Here is a 22,695-nt window from a genome sequence, read left to right as displayed (position 1 = left end):
TTAAAAAATGTGCTGAAAACTTTATTGTGAAGCAATACAACGTAACATCATCTTACACTGTTGAAACACAGAGCAAACCATTTCTAATATTAAAATCTCTTTCAGGGGCACCTGGGTGGCTCAGTGGGTTAAAGCCTCTGCCTTTGGCTCAGGTCATGATCCCAGGGTCCTGGGATTGAGCCCCGAATCCGCTCTCTGCTCTGCCGGGAGCCTGCTTCCTCCTCTCTCTCTCTCTCTTCCCCTGCCTCTGCCTACTTGTAATCTCTGTCTGTCAAATAAATAAATAAAATCTTGAAAAAAAAAACCTTTAAAAAAAATAAATAAAATAAAATCTCTTTCCTTTTACTTACCAGTAACTGTTCTTGGTCTTTCTTGGCATCCTCGTAAGAGGAGGGTCCAGACATCCAAGGTGGTAATGGAGTTTACAGGTATCACACAATAAAAGAAGATGCTGATCATGGTTCTTCTTACAAATTCCACAACTTTGAATAAAGGCAGCAAATAAAGGATTAGAATAGTAGTAATCTTAGTGAAACAGCTATTCATAGCATATTTTTTTAATTTCAAAATTTTACCTTAACTTAAAATTTCTTCCGTTAAAATCAAATGTCTTCTCATAACACATACTTTTTTATAATGTCACTACTTTTTAGTTCAAAATATGTTTGAGACTATAGAAAAATAGCTGGATCTAATATAAATATTGCTCTATAGTCAAACCTTTCAGAGAAAGGCATATATAAAATAGCATTCTCAACATCATCACCATCTCAATTTTAATTATCACTTAAACTCATTTAATATTAGCTTAATTTTTCTCTAGAAAGGTAGATATTAAACAAAAAAACTTTCCAATTTTTTACTTCTCTAAAACTACCAAAGAAGTTAACTTACAAACGAAATTCAGTTTATTTTCTATCATTAATTACAAACTTTTCAAAGAGTCTTAAACATAAAAATAAGCTAAATTTATAAGTAAGACTCTTTCCAAAATCTGACTCTGAGTCTTGAAAATATACCAATTGATATTTATTGCAAAGAATGGGGCGTTTTACTATTGGTGTTAACTGTCACTTCGATTTTTGTTTGTTTTCAAGGAATTCAACTTCTCTTGTGCAAAAAGGCAACATAACCACTCCTAGAGCACAAGCCCTTGACCTGAAAATCTAGGTCTTTTTTATATTGGGAACATAAAGAGTGAAGAAAAAGTTGAGAATCTATAAGAGCCATCCATCAATGTACAGAAACAACGATATTTGTATTTTTAAATTATCCTAGAAAAAAAAATCATATAAATGCAACAACAACTAATATTTCATCTCAATGTTGCTCAGAGTAAAAAAGGAAAATCATCTAAAATACATTCTGGAACAAAAATGAATGAGTGGTAAGTCAGAAGCACTGTGTTATGTGTGATGGTTCCAAATGAACCAACTTTGTTTAGAAAAGCTGGGCTGAGAATGTGCTAGTCTGCATACTGTACACTAAAACACTAGTCGGCTTTTCCCACATTTCAAGGAAGTCAACTGCTATTACCTACGGAGGGAGTCTCCAACCAAGAATGAAAAATAATTATGGAGATTGATGTTATTACTCCTGCTATTTCTGAGAAGGGAAGAAGTTGTGGGGAGAATATTTATGTATTTATATAAGTATATATAGGTATATACGTGAATATATACATTTGTATGTATATATATATACATGCACACATAAATACACTAGCATCTTCTAACCTTCCCCAGTTAATATGCTCAGTTACATTAAAAAAGTAAGATCCCAACCTATTCATATACGGAAAGAAGTCTAGGCTATGTAAAATTACTATAAATGGTGAACACTATAAACTACTGAGACAAGTAAAAAAAAAAAAACAAAAGACTTCTGTAAATAAAATTATTACAACTGAGCACAGAAAAAAATAAAGACAGATACAAATCCAGAAATTATCTTCATCATCCACCACTGTACAAAGGCAGGAATTCAGACTGTATATGATAACTATCACCACTTAAAAACACATGCAAAACTCTAGAACTCATTTAAGTAAAATAAAATATAAATGTATATTTATATATCCTTTTAATTATTTAAGAAAATTATTATCTACATTATTTAAAGTCACTTTCCAATTCTCCAAAGAGGACTGACTATTCACTTCCACGGAACTTTTGGACATACATATCCACCTATTTAAAGGATATAAATTACTTATCATTAAAAGAGAGCAAAAATCTCTTCTGTCATTCAACCTAAAAAGCATCTTTGATGAAAATATTCACAAAATGAACTTCAAATGCATTTAACATAAATTCTAGTATGGACATAATTCATTCACAAATATTTGAATCACCTTGTTATTAAAAGCACGAGTTTAAAAAAACACAATATTAACTTATTTTATTACTTGCCTATAAAGTACTGCAGGAAGGATAGATGTCTTTTGTGCGCCTCCTTCTTTTTTACTTGGTTTTCTCTCCTTGGGTGCTCGCAAAATTGCCGGTATGTTCAACTTCTATTGATTTGAACAAATGCAGTTTATTTTGTTTTAAAGAAAAAATATAAAGCAACATTCTCCTCTATTTGCCACTCAAGTCAACTAAATATGCTAGAATTGTGAGGGAGAAATGTTTTACCAGCTATTACACCAGCAAAAAAAATTAAAATGAGTTTCTTTGGTTACTTCCATTAGAAACCTATAATTAGGGGCACCTGGGTGGCTCAGTCGTTAAGCGTCTGCCTTCGGCTCAGGTCATGGTCCCAGGGTTCTGGGATCCAGCCCCACATTGGGCTCCCTGCTCTGCAGGAAGCCTGCCTCTCCCTCTCCTACTCCCCCTGCTTGTGCTCCCTCTCTCACTGTGTCTCTCACTGCCAAATAAATAAATAAAATCTTTTTTAAAAAAAGAAAAAGAAACATATAATTATATACTTTCAATTTTCGGTGAAACACTAAAATATTATGAGAATTAAACTTCTACTTCAGCTTTGAAAAGTGAAAGACAAGGACAATCATTTAAGAGCTTAAAAAAAAAAAGCCTCACACAATATACTTGACAAGAAGAATATTGAAGCCGTTTATTTTCCTCAACATCTCAGCTACATTGGTGCTCCATAGGTTAATTAGAAAAATTATCTTATTGGACCAAACTCTCCACAAAGCGAATGAGATTCTTTTTGGTCTTCTACTAATCTGTAGTATGCTGGCTTCTGAGACAGCAACCATCTATCAAAGTCATTTCTCAGTGGCCCAGTGGGCTGGCATTTGTTCAACCAACTGGAAAAAAGTGTCATGCAAATGGTACAAATGAATTCTACTTCTGTGTATTTTACATTTACACAAGGAAATTTGTGAACTTCTGTTAAGAGTCATTTAATAAATGAAAACACCCTTTTATGGCAGATAATTTTTTACACTAAGTAGGAGATTCTTAAGAGACAGTCTTGCAAATCAAACCAAAAGATAATGCTAGCTTGGTAAATAAACTAATAATAGTCTTGTACTCAACATTAACTTCTCTAAATATCAAACACCATAATCTCTCAAAAATCCATCAACAACCTATCAATAGAAATTCACCTATCAATAGAAATCCATCAACAACCTATAATAGAAAGTCACCTATCAATAGAAAGTGACCAAAGGTGACTACTCATTCTCACTTCTTAAATTATGTTATTCATTTTAATATAAGCCACATACATCCTGTTCACAAAAGAAGCATCTTTAAAGCTAGCATAGCACAATACATATCAGTATTTATTATCTTCTAAAATATTAAGTCTACATGAACTGTATGATAAATTTGACCCTTCTTAAACCTCTGAAACAAGTACAATGAAAAATATCTCTTCATTGATAAGCCTCCTTCACAAATAGATTACTTTCATTGTAATCTTAAGGACCACAATGAGTCTCCAACATCCTTTTAAAATATAATTGAAATTACTTGAATGAATTTTTAATTTATGTGTTATACACACAGTACTAAAAAAAAAAGCATTCAAAGAAACTACTATTTGGCAATGATTCTTCTTTTCAACACCAAGAACTTTAACAGGCTAAAAATGCTCAAGGATAAAATAATTTTTGTCATTACCCCAGTGATATTTACTGCAGGTAAAAAACTATCCTTTAACATTAAAGTTTCAAAACCCATCTCTTAGGCAGCTCAAAACTAAATCAATATAAAAACAAATTTCTCTAGTTTGCCTTTTAAATTTTACACCTAAAAAGAAGGAACTAAATATAACAGAAGAACAGGATAGAAAAAAAAAAAAAATGTGGCAAGGAGTCTAACTGCTAAATTAGAGACAAGAATTTGATAGGAGTAACTCATACTTCTAATCTTAGCTTCATCTCAAATGACAGGTCAATTAGTTAGAGCCAATGAAAAAATTTTGTAAACAAGATAGCTGTTAAAACAACCAAATTAGGCTACAGGTTCCCAGTAGGCAGCTTTCAATGCTCTAGATGTATTTCAGGCATTATCATTACCACAGAGGATTAGTTGCCCCTAATCAAACAGAATTTTTTAGTTAGGAAAGTTGTATCAGAAATCTGATCTTTGAAAATAACAGAGTAAGAATAGGAGATAGCAATTGGAAAGAAACTAACCTGCCCTGTGATTCTGCCTAGTAAGGCCCATATTCCTTGCCCTTCGCTTCGAAGTTTTCCATTCAGATTCTGCAGTTCTTCTAAAGATTCACATAGCTACAATGTAAATAATCCAAATCAGTAAACCATTACAATACACAGTAAAACATGGGGAAATTTAAATAATTTATCAAAAAATGTCCAAGAGTACCTGTATTGCTAGTCTGTATTTTTAAACATATTTAAGTCACAATACCCTGAAGAGGAGGCTATCCAATTATTGAATAAGCAGTACCAATAAGATGTAAGCATTTTGTTTAATGTTAGCATTTTTACCAATAAGAATACCTATATTTATCATCCCATTATAGTTTACTAAATAATTTCAAACACATTCTGCTAATTAATCCTTGAGTCTATGAAGATGCATTTCCACCATTTTCTCAATAAGAAAACTAAGGATCATAGGGTTTCTGTGACTTGACCAAGATATAGAACTAGCAAGAATCCCCAGGTCTTCTGAATATAATCCCAGTACTCTTTTCTTTCACTACAGTGTGGCTGATATTGGAAACGTATCTCTTACTAATTTTTTATCACTTAAAATGTTATCTAACAGTAAGTCAATATCAGCTTTATATGCTCGTGTTACTTATTACCTAATATTTTAGCTACACCTTTCTTTTATAGGATATTTCTTTTGATCTCCCTCATCATTACAATGAAGATGTAGAATGGAAATTTAAATTGGGAGGTATTTTTCTTAAATCAAAAGTACATTACAAAACAATTCAAGATAAAACTAGTAATTTAAAGGAAGTTTCTAAGTTTTCTACAAACTTAGAAAGAGAAGTTCTATAGTACACTAGTTAGGAACAAGGGACAGAGTCAGACTGTTTGGCCTCAAATCCCAACTCTATGACTTGATTAGCTACATGAGTCTAGGCAAATAACTTCACCTCCCTAGGATTCAGTTTTCTTCTCTAAAAATGGGAGCCATAATTACAGCTCACATAAAACTGAAGTGAAAATTCTATCAGTTAATATATGTAACATGCCCATATTGTACGTAGCACATAGGAAGTACTTAGTGTTATGGATGATAATGAAGCCAGTAAGAGTAGGAAGTGTAGAGAAGGGCCTAAAAACTTCATAAGAATTTCAAAATAAGACATAAATAGAAATTCTCTAAAATCACAAATGGCATCATCAACAGGTCTATGATATTATGTTGTTTTGTAGCCAACTTACCTTATTATATTCCACATGGAGCTTTTCCTGTTCATTCTCTAATTTATCCTTTATATTCTTTTGTTCAGCCATATTTTCCTGAATTTGAATCATGCGCATATTTCTCTCTATTTAAATTAAATATCCAATTTTACTTTAGTAGAAAATAAAAACTGATATACAAAACACACAATGGAAGAAGCTAGCCATAAAGATGATCACGTGGATAATTTTACATTGTTTACAATACTTTAACCCTATTCACAAACACAGGAACTCAGCATTTTACAACAACCCACAACTTATTAGGAAAATAAATATACTATTTATTTAATATATGTAGCATGGCTAATAAATTTCTAAAAATTGACAGTATAACAAATATTTCTAATAGCAAATTGTTCTCATTGACAATGTGCATATATCAGTGTCTATACTGACCAAAGTAATAATTCACAAAATCAGCAGTGAGAGCAGGTTGCTTATGCTTTCTCCTTCCATCCACACTAGAACTAGTATCTGAATTGTCCACTGGAAAGATATCTGTACTGATCCCCATTAGCTCTGCTTTCCGCATCAGCTTACGAATGGCTGAAGCACTGCTAGTAAGTGGTCTGGGCAATTTTTCCCTCGGAACCCAGGCCTGAGGTCTGGTAGATCGAGCTAGTTCTGCTTTGGCACGATACTGCTGAAGCCGGGCATTGATCCTTGCCTATAAAAGAAATGCATACAAATTTTAAAAGATACTAAAATGTAACATATTCCCTCTGATTTCTACTTGCATGCTTAGAGAAAGTACAGATAACCAGAATTTCCTATATCAAGGCAAGTTATACCTATCCACAGTTATTAAGATACACTGTATTATTCTTGGGTTACAATAAAGTAGGTCTACTCCTAGCAACTATTCTAGGTTCTAATCTATGATCAGATTTGTCAGAACTAATTTGATTAAACAGAAATTTCTCTTTTTAGTAACTGCAAGTCTCTATAAATTCATCTTAATTTACCTAGAAATACATTTTAAAAGATAGGCAAACGAATCAGATCCTTTACATAAATAACAACGGATCAGACTGAAAAAAGATATGGTCAACATACTGCACTGATAGAATAATTTCCTCTAAGCCACATTTTTCACTGTATTTGGAAATGCGCTTCATAAAAGGCTGCTCTGTTGACCAGATGAGGAGTACTCATCAGCTACAAACTATACACTCACCATATACCTTAATTACAATCCACTTCCTAGGTAACTAACCACATTTCATAAATACATTTCACATGTCGCTGGCACACACATATGAGAGCTGAAATCCATAACCTTGAAAGAAAAAACATGATTTTGGCATGAATCCCATACCTGTGCTTCTGGTGACAGTTGCTTCTCCCTCTCTTGCAAAGACATTTTACAGTAGGATTGTAGAGCCAGATAGTTTTTTCTCTTCCATTTTCTGTCTAACCTATCTGCATGCTGCTTACAATAAGCAAAAAATGGATCTGCTATATCCTATACAAAAAACAGAAGGGCGGAGGGAACATTTTTACTACAAAGGGTCATAAACAACCTAACATAAGAGCTAATATTTCTTTTTTGAAGAATTTCCTACAGTGTTGATATTTCTAAGATAAATTATAAAGTAATTTTTGCCCATAATGATAAAAATTGCTACTTTCGAGGGGCGCCTGGGTGGCTCAGTGGGTTAAGCCGCTGCCTTCGGCTCAGGTCATGATCTCGGGGTCCTGGGATCGAGTCCCACATCGGGCTCTCTGCTCAGCGGGGAGCCTGCTTTCCTCTCTCTCTCTCTCTGCCTGCCTCTCTACCTACTTGTGATCTCTGTCTGTCAAATAAATAAATAAAATCTTTAAAAAAAAAAAATTGCTACTTTCGAAACTTAATCTTATATATAACTTCAAATTAACAACCACTTTTTTCTTTTAAGGGCCTTGTAGATTTTAAAATACTGTAATTAAATCTTATGTATTGTATTTAGTTAAACTTGTATACCTGAAAAACAATCAATGTTTAAAACAAGTAGGATTTTAATAATCTTAGGCATTATTAAATATTAAAGTTATGCATACACAGATTAATATTACAAGACAATATAACCAAAAAATACAGGACTAGCCAACACACATAAGCGGAGCATTTTTAACTGGCTAGCAATGAATGCATGGACATATTCTACCCAGGAAAAAATGTTTAAGAAAGCCAGGCCCTGTCAAATGAACACGTTAGATATCACCTTTAACTCTTTATATAACTCTAAAACCTCAAATGGAAAACAGAGCTCTCTCACAACCATCCTTCATGATACTAATCTAATGCGTTACTCTTTACAAAGAGTAGGGAAGGAAGGAAGGAAGTAGGGGGAGGAGACGGGAGGGAAGGGACGGAATTTACTCTGTAAAAAATAATAATAATAATTTGTAAATAACCAAAACATGTAAACTGCATTGTAACTGCCAACAAAATAACAGGGAATTCATTCTTTAGATCTGTCCTAAGAAGGAGAAATAAAGCTATGTTCTCCATATATTTTTTATAGAAGCTATGTTAAAAGGGTGTCTTAGAGTAAGGTGGGGTTTTACAATCCAAAGAGAAACCATGACACTAAAAAAGAAGCAAAGGAATAAGAACAGAATGGGACATAATAATAACAACAACAACAACAATAAATTTAAGGTATCCTTAAAAATTAAAAAAGCACATGATACAATTCTGTAGTGTGATATCCACAGATGCCACAATATAGGACTGGATAACATCACAGAATTTGGAAATACAAAAGCCTGGACACAGGTTTGGGTCAGCTCCATAATTTACAGGTTTTACAACTTCAAAAAAGTTTCTATACATCTCTGGGTCTCTTAACTCATTTGTAAAATGGATTTAATAATAACTACTTCATATAGTAATAAAGTAAAGTAACAAAAATGTAGGTAGGAGATTGTATAAACACACACACACATACACAGCTGCTGTCTCATGATGTTCTAAACCTTGGTGACAGATGATGATAAATGGAAATAAAGATTATATCAAACCTCAGACAAAATGGCCAGATCTAGAGAAGTATTTTATTGTTTTAAAGTAGGTAAGGTTGAAACTGAGTCATCAGAAGTAGGATTCATGCTTGCATAGATGAATTAAACATTAGGACCAAGACACTGAATTAGGAAAAAGACCAGTCATCTCTAATCTAAAAGATACCTGAAAAGGAACAAGTAACCCAGATAACTTTTTAAAATTAATTAATTTGGGATTACAGGACAATAAACCTAATTCTAAGGCTAGAATGACCAAGGGATTAACGCTGCTCAGAGAATGAAAAGATATACCAAGCAAATATTAACTGTGACAGAAACCACTGTCTTCCAATATCTATTCGCCCTATCTTCCCCTTGGTAGAACCCTCTGAGTTTTTACTGGGTAAATGGTTACCCTGCTAGAAACGCTCTGCTCCAGCCTCCTTGCATTTAGTAAGTTCTGGAAAATGAGATGGGTGAAAATTCCAGACTATGCCCTTGAAAGGAAACTGCCTACTCTTAAACTTCTCTTTCCTTCTTCTAATGGGTGAAGCCCAGTCAAAGTAGAGATAAATCATCTCTGACGTGTAAAAAAGTACAACAGACTAAGGAAAGATAAAACAACAATAAAAGCACCTAATCCCTAGAACCAAACTCCCCTGAATATTAAACCAGTCTAGAATCTCGTATTAGAGCTAGTTCAACTTCTTCCTTCTTTAAACCACTAGTTATTTGATTTTGTTAAACCAGTTAGTGTCCTAATTAATATATTGGTTGACTTGGAATATCCTTTAGAGAAATGAAACTTTTAAGAAAAGTTCCCAATGGAAAACGGAAAACATTTATCTAAATGTCTACTATATGCCAGGCACAGGTGCCTTTTATATACTACCTCACTTATTCTATATCACTACAACTTAAGATGAATTATTATTTTAATATCAATTTTATGGACAGAAAACTGAAAATGAGAGAGGTTAAGGTGCTGACCCAAGATCTATGACTCATAAGTAAGATTTCTCTTTTCCAGCCGCTACCTGACTGATCAGATTCACTTAAGGAGGTCTCTAAAGAGAGATGAGTAAAGCCCAACTCTGGGAGATTCAGAATCAGTAAGTCTAAGGCAAAGGTTTTAAATGAGAATGCTTTGAGAAACAATACCAATAAACATAAATGAGTAAAGGAGACTTCAAAGAAGCTATAAAATTATAAGACAAAAGTAAATGATGTTGGTAGAAGGGGGGAAATAAATGAAGATAGAAGAACTTCAGAGCCTGTGACAAACTGGAATGTTCCACCTACAAAGGCATTCAAAAGCATACAAAACATACTGCTACCATTAAAAAAAAGAAGAAAAAAATCCAAAGTCCTTCCCATGTTCTTCCAAGTCCTACCTGGTATTCTATGCAACTTCCTCCCCTCTTACCAATCCTAGTCCCTAATTCTGTACAAGCCATACTAGTCTCCTTGTTGGTCCCCAAACCAAGCATGTTCCTATCTCAGGCTCTGCGTATTCTGTTCCCTCAGGCTGTCATGCTCTCCTCTCAAATAAATATATGTCCACTACCACCTTCCTTACATATTGTCATAAAATGTCATCTTGGGGTGCCTGGGTGGCTCAGTGGGTTAAGCCTCTGGTTTCGGCTCAGGTCATGATCTCAGGGTCCTGGGATCAAGCCCCAAACTGGGCCCTCTGTTCAGCAGGGAGCCTGCTTCCCCCTCTCTCTCTGCCTGCCTCTCTGCCTACTTGTGATTTCTCTCTCTCTCTCTCTGTCAATAAATAAATAAAATCTTAAAAAAAATAAATAAAATAAAATAAAGTAAAATAAAATGTCACCTAGCATTACCCTACCTCCTTTATTCTCTGAATGTTTCACCTTACTTTGTATTTTTTCACAGTACTTATCACAATGTTGCGTTTTGTTTTCTTTTGTTTTTGTTTTTTTTGTTTACTTTTTTACTTTCTGTCCTCTCCCCACCTGCCACTCAAATGTAAGCTTCCTTAAAGAATATATGTTTTGTCTGTTCTCCTCACTGCCATCTCCATAGGGTCTGTAACAATGCCTAATACCAATAGGTAAATACGTCTGTTGAACAAATATATTGAATAAATGAGAAAAACCACACTAACGCTTAAATAGCTAAAGGTAAAATATAGATAAGGTGAAATATAGATAAGGTAAAAAATAAATAAATAAATAATAGTAAGTCCAGCTGAAGTTTCTGATTCTTCCATGGAAATTTCTATCCCTATTTATATTACTTCCTGTCCATACTAGACACTTGTGACATCTTTTAATGTCATACTATTTATCCCCACATAGGTGAATACTGTGCCTTAAAGCTATTTTTATGCTCCTTGACAGACTTCTCCACCCCACTATCTACCTTAGTGCCTTGCACATATGCATAGGCCCTCAATCATGACTGACTTCATTGAGTGCTACGAAGTCACTTCTGAATATAAATTTCACTGCTAAATAAAATATAGATCACCTCTTAACATAACTGGGTTTAGGAACATGAATTCAATAAGGACTATATATTCATATTCTATAAATGCTTGCTGAGTTCTATTTCTGTCATCTGTTTTGACATAAAAGAATGGAAAAATCTACCGGAGTGAAAATATGAGAAAATTTTTCATTTCTAATAAGAAGAGAACTCTTGTTCTCTTCTTTTGAATTCTAAAATGAAGTGCTTAGGATCATTCCAACAATACTGAATGCTTTGTATCATTCCAACAATATTGACACCAACAAGCTTAACAAGAACAAAAAAGGAAACCATAAAGATGCTGATGGGATAGAAGGATAAAATAGATGGGTTGTTAAGCCACTAAAAAACCCCCAGAACTACATATGTTTATACCTCTTGTCATATGAGATAGTTAATACATTACTGTTAGGTCACTGTAAATGTTCTATTACTTGCTGCTGAAAAACTAAGTAAGATGCAACATCAAGAAGATAAACAGCCAAGACATATCTTAAAGACCCCATGCATATTGGCATTAGACTCCAAATGTGGCTCTGAAATTTTTAGAAAATTAAAGGAGTTAATAAAATCAGTTACATAATTCATTATATCTATAAGATAAAAACCAAGCCAGTTATAACCTAACACAAAGCTAGAGGCATCATGCACCCTGATTTTAAGCTGTATTACAAAGCTACAATAATTAAAACCAGTTACAGACTGACATAAAAACAGACCTATAGATCAATGAAACAAAATAAAGAGCCCAGAAATAAAGTCATGCATGTATGGTCAATTAATTTACAACAAAGGAGCCAAGAATATACAATGGGAAAGGATACAGCCACATACAAAGGAATAAAACCTGACCACTATCTTACACAATAGATTAAAGATGCGCACATTAGACCTGAAACCATAAAACTAGAAAAAAAAAAAAAGGCAGAAAACTACTTGATAAAGGTTTTGGCAATGACTTTTTAAAAACTGACATGAAGGGGCGCCTGGGTGGCTCAATGGGTTAAGCCGCTGCCTTCGGCTCAGGTCATGATCTCGGAGTCCTGGGATCGAGTCCCGCATCGGGCTCTCTGCTCAGCAGGGAGCCTGCTTCCTCCTGTCTCTCTGCCTACTTGTGTTCTCTCTCTCTCTGTCAAATAAATAAATAAAATCTTAAAATCTGGCATGAAGAGCAAAAGCAACGAATGCAAATAAATAGTGGGACTACATTATACTAAAAAGACTGCACAACAAAGGAAACCATAAACAAAATGAAAAGGAATCTAGGAATCTACTAAATGGGAGAAGATATTTGCAAATAATGTATCTGGGTAAGGGGCTAATATCCAAAATACATAAAGGGCTCATATAAATCAACAGCAAAACAAAATAAAACAAAATCCAAACAATCTGATTTAAAAATGGGCAGAATATATGAATATTTTTTCCAAAGAAGACATACAGATGGTCAACCAGTGTATGGAAGACACACAGCATCATCAATCATCAGGAAAATGCAAATCAAAATTACATGACATATCACTTTTCATCTGTTGGAATGGCTGCTATCAAAAAGATAAAAAATAACAAGTGCTGGTGAGGATGTGGAGAAAAGGGAATCTTTGTGCACTGCTGGGAATGTAAATTGGTGCAGCCACTATAGGAAACAGTATGGAGACTCCTTAAAAATGTAAATGTAGAACTACCATGTAGCCAGCAATTCTACTTCCAGGTATTTATGCAAAGCAAATGAAAACACTAACTCAAAAAGATATATGCACCCTCACGTTCACTGCAGCATTATTTACAACAGACAAGATATGGAACCTAAGTGTCCATCAATGGATGAATGCATAAAGAAATTGTGATATAGATTATACAATGGACTATTATTTGGCCATAAAAAATGAAAATTGCCATTTATGACAACATGGATAGACTCAAAGGCATCATGATAAGTCAAATAAGTCCAAACAGAGAAAGACAAATATTATATGATCCCTCTTATATGCAGACTCTTAAAACACACACACACACACACACATACACACACAGAAAACAAGCTCATAAAGAGAACAGACCAGTAGTTGCCAGAGGAAGAGATGGGAGGAGAGAAATGGGTGAAGGTGGTCAAAAGATGAAAACAAACAAAATCACAACAAAACCAAATACATTCATAAGCAAACTCACAGCAACACCTAGTATTAAGAACTAAGAGAAAGAATACTATGTACTGAAAAACTGGCTTATCAGTATTCTCAGGTTAATTCAAAAGAAAAAAATCAGTAAGGCAAAATGCAACAATAAAAAATGTAACAACATCAGAATGTAAAAAACTCATGTTAGCAAAAAGAATATCATAAGAATCAAAATAATTTTGTCCAGGTATGTGTCTAATAATAGAACTTATATAGACTATTTTAAAAAATTGATATATTCTGCATATACCCCAAATACATCATGCTTGTTACAGTTAAACTTTAAATAAAGGTTAAATAAGGTTACCTTAGAAAAGTACCAAAGTGAAAGTGACCTATTTGCTAACACATGTTTTAATAGTTCCCTGAGCTGGGATGGCAGGAAACATTATCTTATGTAAACCAAAGAGATAAAGAGACACACATATGAATAAACAGTTATTCCAAAACCACAAAAAAGTATAACAAAGGTATACCCTCAGGCAATGCCTTTATATAAATAGAAAATTAAATAAATGGGAAAGGATATATGCAAAATACTACAACACAAAATGATGATTTGAAAACTAACTGTACCCTAGAATTATTTTTTTAAATAAAATCTTACCTAAAAAGCCAATAATGCTAAAGAGCTGATCAAACAAAACCTGACTGATAAAAGGGACCACTCCCTCACAACTTGTATTCTAATGACTAAGACTCAGTGAAAAGCAAGAGAAAACAAACAAAAAAAAAAAAACCCTCTCCTCATAAATCAATGTTCTAATAAAGGTGAGAGACAATAAACAAGATAAATAAGAATCAATATACTGGACAGTGGTTAGGTACTAAAAAGATGGCAAAAAAATAGGAAAGGGGATTAGAAAGTATCATGGAGGGAGAGTGTTACAATGTTAGACACAGTGACCAGGAAAGTCCACAATGAGAAGCAGACATGGAATGAAGATCTAAAACAAAAAGTGAGAGCGTGGGTTGAAGCCTCTGCCTTCAGCTCAGGTCATGATCCCAGGGTCCTGGGATCAAACCCTGCATCAGGCTCTCTGCTCATCGGGGAGCCTGCTTCCCCCTCTCTCTCTGCCTGCCTCTCTACCTACTTGTGATCTCTCTCTCTGTCAAATAAATAAATAAAATATATATAAAAAAAAAAAAAGGTGAGAGCGTAGCCTGGGCAGCTCAGTTGTTAAGCATCTGCCTTCAGTTCAGGTCATGATCCCAGAGTCTGGGATCAGATAGCCTGCTTCTCCCTCTCCCATTTCCCCTGCTTGTGTCTCCTCTCTCACTGTGACCCTCTCTGTCAAATAAATAAATAAAATCATTAATTAATTAATTAATCTGTAAAGAGTGAGGGAATGAGCCATGAGGACATATGTGAGGGAAGGGCAGCCCATGCAAGGAAACAAGTACAGAGGCCCAGAGCAGGAGCTTACCCAACACATTCATTACAGGAGCAGGGAAAAGGCCAGGGAGATTGAATGAGGGGAAGTGATGAAGTCTGAAAGGTAATATGAACCCAGATCACACAGAACTTTATAATCACTGTAAACAAACAAACAAACAAAAAACTGGCCTCTAGTGTGAATCAGATGGGAAGCCACTGAAGGGTTTTGATCAGATCAGTGAGCAGATCTGACTTAGATCTTAAAGGAACAGCATTAGTTGTTACTGAAAAGGTCCTCTATTCACTAGAAAAGGATTGGTGGACTATGACTTAAGAGCCAAATCTAAGCCCAGCTTGTTTTGGAAACAGTTTATTTCAACACAACCATAGTTACTCATTTACATATTCTCTAAGACAGTTTTCACAATCAATGGCAAAAAGTTAAATAGTTGTGACACAAATGATAGGGCTAAAAAGCCTAAAATATTTACTATCTGGCTCTTCAGAGAAAAAAATTGCCACCCTCTGTCCTAAAAAGGCAAAAAAAGTAGGGAAAGAGTTAGGATGTTATTAATTCAGGTGACAAAGGACTATTGGGACTAGGATAGCAGCAATGTATTTGTTAAGAAGTGGACATATTCTAGACATACTCTAAAGATACAGTTGAATACAGTTGATACAGATACACCAAAGGTATATATTTTAAATATATATATATCTATATATATATTTTAAAATGAAAGACTTCTTAAAATAAAAATGTAAGTTACCAAATGCCTAATAGCCAAATAAAGGTATTACTGAAGATCTCATATAAAATGTCAAGTTTTAAGCAATGTAACTTCTTGATGAATTCATGTAAAATTACTGGATCCACCAAGAGCCCATTCCTACCAACTGGGGTTTTCCCAGCAATATTAAGGCATCAGTTCAATAACTAAAGATCTAACTTGGGCCCTTGACATTTAATCCATGAATGATTCCAGTCCATTAAGTCAAAGGTTATGCAAAAAAAAGGAATCAATAAAATCTGTAATCTTTTATTGTTTCAAAGAGAATTTTCTACATGGTAACAGAGTGTGACAAATCATACTTTATCACAGAAGAAACTACCATATGTTTTACATGAAATATAAGTAACTTGAAGGTTAACTAAATGGTGTAAAATATAATCACATAAATTTCAGTCAGCATAACTGAATCTGTGCTATTGCTGTTTTAGTAATAAATATGTTGTATCATAACATGGTTTGAATATTCTAAATAACCTGGAATTTTCACAAAGTGGATCAGAAAGAATAGAAAGTTCAAATGGATCCTCACCAATGAGAGAAAGTACTATGTCAGAAGGCTATAAATAATCATTAAAATATGGTAAGGTATGTGAAGTCACTGGATGAAACTGAGGTACTAATTCTTTTTCAACCTTTCTTTTACTGCCTATATAAAACAGCCATTAAGAAGAAATCCTGCTTAACAAACAAGTCTTTAAAAAAGCGGAAAGAAGATTTCTAGAATGTCATAGAAAATTGAAACAGAAGATATGCTCACAAACAATAGATGTTTTAATTTAAAATGTTTCTTAATTAAATATACTATTATATTACATGAATCTTAGTCTATAGAAGCACAATCATAAGAAGTAGCCAAGAACTTCTTTTAACAGAATGATTACTGCCAAGAGCAAACCTCACTGATATAGATTCACAAAAAGTCTTGGGTTTTAAAACATTGTTCTGAAATCTTTATAATTTTCCAATTCTATTTTATAACAAGATACCAGAAACATATGCAAATATGTTTTAAATCATTTCCCCCCCCAAAAATATACATAACAAGGCAGCAGTATATGGCTCCTCCATGCATTTTCTTTTTATTTTTTTAAAGATTTTATTTATTTTAGAGCGCATATATGGGCACATGTGTAAGCATGCGGGGGAGGGAGCAGAGGGAGAGAAAACTTTAGCAGACTCTGCATTGAGTAAAGCCATGGCCTCTTGATCGCATGATCCTGAGATCACAACATGAGCTGAAACCAAGAGTCAGACCCTTAAATGACTGCGCCACCAAGGCACTTCAACTTCGCATATTTTCCTTAGCTACTATCTACCCACCCCCCAAAAAATGGTGAATGGTGCTATACAAAAGAACCCAAACTACCATAGTATGAAAGGTAAAGTTCTCAATAAGTTCTAAAAGAAACAGCTACAAAGGAGTTTCCAGACTGCAAAGCTCAGAGTTTGCCACAGTACAGTAATAACCTAACAGATTCTGTGATCTTAAGTATTCGCCTGGGATTACCTGGTCTTCTAAATCTTACTTGTATTGCCCCTCTGCACTTCTGTTCACCATCCTGAATTGTAGTCAAAACTAATCCACACTACCCTATTATATAATTCATTATACCTCTGTTTCTGCCTAAGAGCTGTGAAAATGTTCAATGTTTACCCAGTACCCTTCATCAGTCAATCAAAGTACAATTCATAAGAATCAGAGACTGATATAAAACTATGTACCAACATATAACTGCTATTGAATTTATTAAAAAAATATATTACTGTAAATCTACACAACAAATTTTCATCAGATTATCTTTTTCACTTGATTCCTGTCTATAGATAAAGATAAGTAAGATAAAGACCCTATATAATAAGCATGTTATTATATGACACAAAAATTTAGCCAGTAAAAGAAGTAACTCAACAAGAGACTTGGATATACCACAGATCCACCATGAATACACAGCAAGAATTACCAAGCAAACACTCAAATACCTGCCTACATAAGAAGCAACAAAACTTAGTCTCAGGACTCCTTAAGTCTTAAAACTTATTGGAGCCCAAAAGAGCGTATGTAAGTTATTTATAGACGGTCTCTGTATCAGAAGTTAAAATAATAAATAAAATTTGAATATATTTATTCATTTTAAAATAATCTCATCACATGTTAAGATAAATAACATTTTTATTAAAAATACTATAATTTACATATACAAATTCAGTGAGAGGATTGGCACTGTTTTACATTTTTGCAAATCTCTTTAACATCTAAATAGCCCACATAAAAGAATAGTGGATTCTCAAAATATTCTCAAAAAATAGCTGGATTCTCAAAACTATTTCCACATTATGTTATACTGTTATGTGTTATATAATCTCTGAAAATATCCACTATTGCTCATAAGAGTAAAAAAAATGTATATACCATTCTCATAATTGTTACAAAGATAGTTTTAACCTTATAGACCCTTTGAAAGAATATTAAGGAGTCCCCAAAACATACTCTGAAAACAACTGACTACTTAATCTAAAACTAATAAACCTGGAAGGAAAATTATGAAATAAAAAACAATTGTAAAGGGCGCCTGGGTGGCTCAGTGGGTTAAGCCGCTGCCTTCGGCTCAGGTCATGATCTCAGGGTCCTGGGATCGAGGCCCGCATCAGGCTCTCTGCTCGGCAGGGAGCCTGCTTCCCTCTCTCTCTCTCTCTCTCTGCCTGCCTCTCTGTCTACTTGTGATCTCTCTCTGTCAAATAAATAAATAAAATCTTTAAAAAAAAAAAAAACAATTGTAAAGAGAGAAATACAGATACTGAAGATGGGGTAATGATTTTATTTACAGAAAGAGTAAGGTTATCCAAGATGCTGACATTTTAATGCTTTAAAACAACCTGGATTATGTTTCATTTTATCTGTCAGATATATCTGTCACTATTAAGAATTTTAGTTAACATATTTTCCAGATGCCTAACTAGCTTTCAAACTGAAAAAAACTCATATACTGTTTACTTTTGGAATTTTAGATCAGTGATCTGGGCAAAGACTTTTAAAATAAGCTTGTTAATTTCTTTTATGATGCACACCTGTTGTGGGACATTTAGAGTCATGAGACATCTTATGAACATATTCAACAACGATGAGTTTAAATAAACCCACCTCTTCTGCTGCTGCCTCTGAAAGCAGACCTTCCTTCTGGGCACAGGTCACATGGAAATAGGCTCTGCACATCCCTGCATCACAGCTAATACAAACTCCAGTTCTAGCAAAACGAGGGTCTTCACAGAAGCTACACTCCTACAACGGAATAATAGGAAAACTCTCAGAATAAAAATATCTCTAGAACAAGACTGCATTCTCATACAAAGCATCCATAAGATACAAATAGTGAATCAATAGCATATTAATAGAAACAGTAATTAAAGGCAAGAAAAGCATTTATATGAAAAAATTCTCTCTATAGTTCCAATAAACCAAATTCCACTGATATAAAAATGATGACAGTAATAATAATAAGTTGAAGGTTTACTATGTGCTAGGCACTATTCTAAGCACTTCATATCTATTAATGTACGTAACCATACTGTGGAACCTTCCACTCTAATATGTGGAATGGGTATTATCTCCATTTTACATATGAGAATACGGAGCTGAAGACAGGTTAAGAAATCTCCTCAAAATAACACAAAAAATAACTGCCAAGTCAATATTCAAACCAGGGTAATCTTACTTTAAAGTCCATGCTCTTAACTATTAACCTATACTGATTTGAACAATATAATACTGCTTGGAAAATTTAAGAAAATAAGTAAGAAGTCAGAGAAAAATTCACCAAAAAATCTAGGCAACACAGTCCAAGAAATTATGTATTTTTAAAATACATTTAAGAGAATTAAATACTATTAAAGAGAAATACTTTAAAGAGAATTAAAAGTAATCTTAAGTAAACAATTTAATTTGTTGTGATAGATATTACAGCCAATTACATCCTTTCTGAATACAAAGGAAAAAACTATAAAACTAAAAGTTAGTTTAAACCTGAGATTGCTCCCAATTCCCCCAAATTAACTTTATCCTTTTCACTATCTAAAGCACAAAGAAAAAAAATCTGGTCTAAAATATAAATTACTCTAGTGATTATAATCTTCATAAAAGAAAACCCTGCTAAATTCTGAAAGACTGCCAATTGACAATTAAAGAACTGTTTCTAGTAAATACATTCTAAGTAAATTAGATATAAGGGAAACATAAAGAAAAAAATTTATAAGTTCCAAAAGATACTAAAAATGTCATTTTAACAGTGTACATATTGACTATCTTATAGGTAGACAGCACCAAAGTGATCCATCAGCAATGAATGAAAACAGCAAGAACAGAACTCTGGGCACAGATGTGAAAACACACCCAAATCCTGACACTCTACTGCTTGATTATGTGTCTTTTTTCAATAACAGTAGAAGGTGTATGGTATAAAATCCTAGCAAATAGCAATCTAAACATGAAACCAAAAAAGGAGAGAAAGGGACGCCTGGGTGGCTCAGTTGGTTAAGCAGCTGCCTTCGGCTCAGGTCATGATCCCAGCGTCCTGAGATCGAGTCCCACATCGGGCTCCTTGATCATCAGGGAGCCTGCTTCTCCCTCTGCCTCTGCCTGCCATTCTGTCTGCCTGTGCTCGCTCTCTCTCCCTCTCTCTCTCTGACAAATAAATAAATAAAATCTTTAAAAAAAAAGAGAGAGAAAGAATGAGACAGGAGAGAGGAAGGAAGAAAGAGAAATGAAGAATTATTTCAAGAATATCAATAGCACAAACAGAACCAAACTGTTCAGGATAGTTCCCAAACTAATTCAATGTAATATGATGAAGTAGAGCAAGGGATTTCAGAGTGAATACAAGGAAAAATTTCCTGACCATAAAGTCTTGAGAAGACTGTACAACAATCTAGTAAAGAAAAGGGAATTTTCTCAATTGCTTGAATCATTTAAAATGCTAGGCAACTAAGCAACTGAGAACTCAAGAAAGCAAGCAACCAGGATTAGGAAATGGATAGACAGGTCTAGAAGAGCTCATTTTACAAATGAGCTAGAGAATACATTATTTTTTACTCCACTTCCTGGTCATCAAAACAAAAGGTGATAATGAAAAATCAGGTCACAACTGCATATTTAATGATTCTCTTTTTTGGTTCAGAGGTCACTGCAGGCTTCAGATATATGAAGTAATATCTGGTCCCTGTGTTTTTCAGTGCTTGTAGATTTGTATTTATGATACTAATGTCTGTCTACTGAAAATTACTTAAGTTAGTCCCTTCTAGGCTCTGTGTGAATTATGAAACTGTTATCAAAAAGCAGTACCTTTCACTTCCAATAATGGTGCACTAGGCAATTCGTACTAATCCTGCTAGAAACTAGAAAATATGGACAAACTTTTTTAAAACTATAACTTAAAGGCATCAGAGAAATAACAACATAGTATAAAATTACCTGAGGACCAGGAAAGTAAGTTCAGTGCTTGGGCCTGTTTTTCTCCCTGGGGACTTTAGCTATTTTTGGAGAGGGAACTGCAGATAGTTCAATAGAAATTACCCAAACTAAAGCACAAGAGCTTTGGAGTGAGGCTGGAGGGTGAGGGATGCAGGTGGTGGTTAGAACCAAAGGAGGATATTCTGGATATAACAGCAGAAACTGTCAAATTCTTGAATTTTCAATATCAGAATTTTCCAACAACCTGTAAGCTTCCCATCCCACTTTAATGTGTTACTAATGCTTTTCAAGAGTCTTCCTACCCAATTTCCCAAGAGACAGCAATGGAAGAGAATGTTATCAGTGCCTAATTCATTCTAATATTACAGGCATGTCTGTGGTAATTTTATACCTAAATTTAAATTAATAAGTGTATTTTTATCACTTATAATCCTAAAGCTCAAGCAATAAAAACCAATTCATAAACTTGAGGCTGACAGGTTGCTGAACAGGTGTAGTCTTTAAAAAAACAAAAAACAAAAACACAACACTCCTTCAATTCTAAGTAAAACATCAGGTGCCTTTTGTACTCTTTTCATAATTTTGGTAAATTCCACTTCAAAAGTAAAGTCAGAAATAGGTTTGTATTTGTTCTGACTGGTCTGAAAATTCGTATGTGCTAAGGAGTGTGCTAAATGCCACCGAAATGAAAGTAGAATCAATTATCATTTGACCCTACAAGTTACTTTAAATTAAGAATACATGAAAGAATTTATAAATTATGGGCTTTCTGGGAAAATTACTATCAATAATAGATGGTTAAGTGCTAACTGCTCTACAAATAGTATAATAAGAATAAGCATTTCTATACTCAACAATGATACGGACATTAGTAAAAAACCATATAAACTAGTAAGTAAAAATTTTCTCTTTTAAACAATCAAGAAAACTTTGTCTCACCTTGGCACCATATTTGGAATAGTTCATTTCTGTTAGTGTTACTGGTCGTAATTTGTCAATATCTCCAAAGGCTACTCCGGGAACATATAGGGCACATACAATGTGAACCCATCTATGAGGAGAGAAAATATGATTTTGCTATCAAACCCTTTCATAAAATGCCCAAGAGGAAAATAAACATAAAATATGTGCCATCTCAAATAACTACTGAAAGAATTCTATGGTCAGATCTCAGAATCTCACATACCTGAAGAATACGGAATAAGCACAACTGCAATAAGTAGTTTTCTAGCACTTAGCCAAAGTGAAGAGTGAACAACTATAATTGCCCGTCACTTCAATTCACTGCTCTTTGCACTCACCTGTTATTCTTAAATATTTGCACAAAACCACTATTCGAATGAAACAAAACATCATTTTCTTATGCGTGGAAAGGTACTCACATTCATTATTTTAAACACTGAGAAGTAAGGATCTAATTTAAGAACTGTGCAGTAATTCTGCAGTTATTAGGTAAATTGTTCTTCCTTGTTACTTTTTTCTAAAAGCTGTTGGAATAGTCCTTCAGAACACTTTAAAACAATTTTTGGTGT

The 22,695-nt window shown here is 33.9% G+C and overlaps 1 protein-coding gene across 7 annotated transcripts in view; it reads right to left on the bottom strand.

Moving 5' to 3' along the window:
• Positions 1 to 22,695, bottom strand: part of PHF14 (PHD finger protein 14) — a 236,083-nt gene that overhangs the window by 175,348 nt on the left and 38,040 nt on the right. For all 7 annotated transcript variants that reach the window (XM_047694282.1, XM_047694283.1, XM_047694284.1 and 4 more), the window contains exons 6-13: positions 22,103 to 22,214; positions 18,842 to 18,979; positions 7,188 to 7,334; positions 6,266 to 6,536; positions 5,846 to 5,952; positions 4,616 to 4,711; positions 2,412 to 2,515; positions 351 to 482 (exon numbers count right to left, since the gene is read on the bottom strand). In XM_047694282.1, coding sequence (XP_047550238.1) covers positions 351 to 482; positions 2,412 to 2,515; positions 4,616 to 4,711; positions 5,846 to 5,952; positions 6,266 to 6,536; positions 7,188 to 7,334; positions 18,842 to 18,979; positions 22,103 to 22,214 — 1,107 coding nt within the window. The remainder of the gene's footprint in view (positions 1 to 350; positions 483 to 2,411; positions 2,516 to 4,615; positions 4,712 to 5,845; positions 5,953 to 6,265; positions 6,537 to 7,187; positions 7,335 to 18,841; positions 18,980 to 22,102; positions 22,215 to 22,695) is intronic.

This window comes from Lutra lutra, chromosome 11 (assembly GCF_902655055.1).
Source record: "Lutra lutra chromosome 11, mLutLut1.2, whole genome shotgun sequence".
In the NCBI taxonomy this organism is placed as follows: Eukaryota; Metazoa; Chordata; class Mammalia; order Carnivora; family Mustelidae; genus Lutra; species Lutra lutra.
The sequence above is the reverse complement of the archived record's forward strand: the minus strand, read 5'-3'. Positions and strand labels throughout refer to the sequence as shown.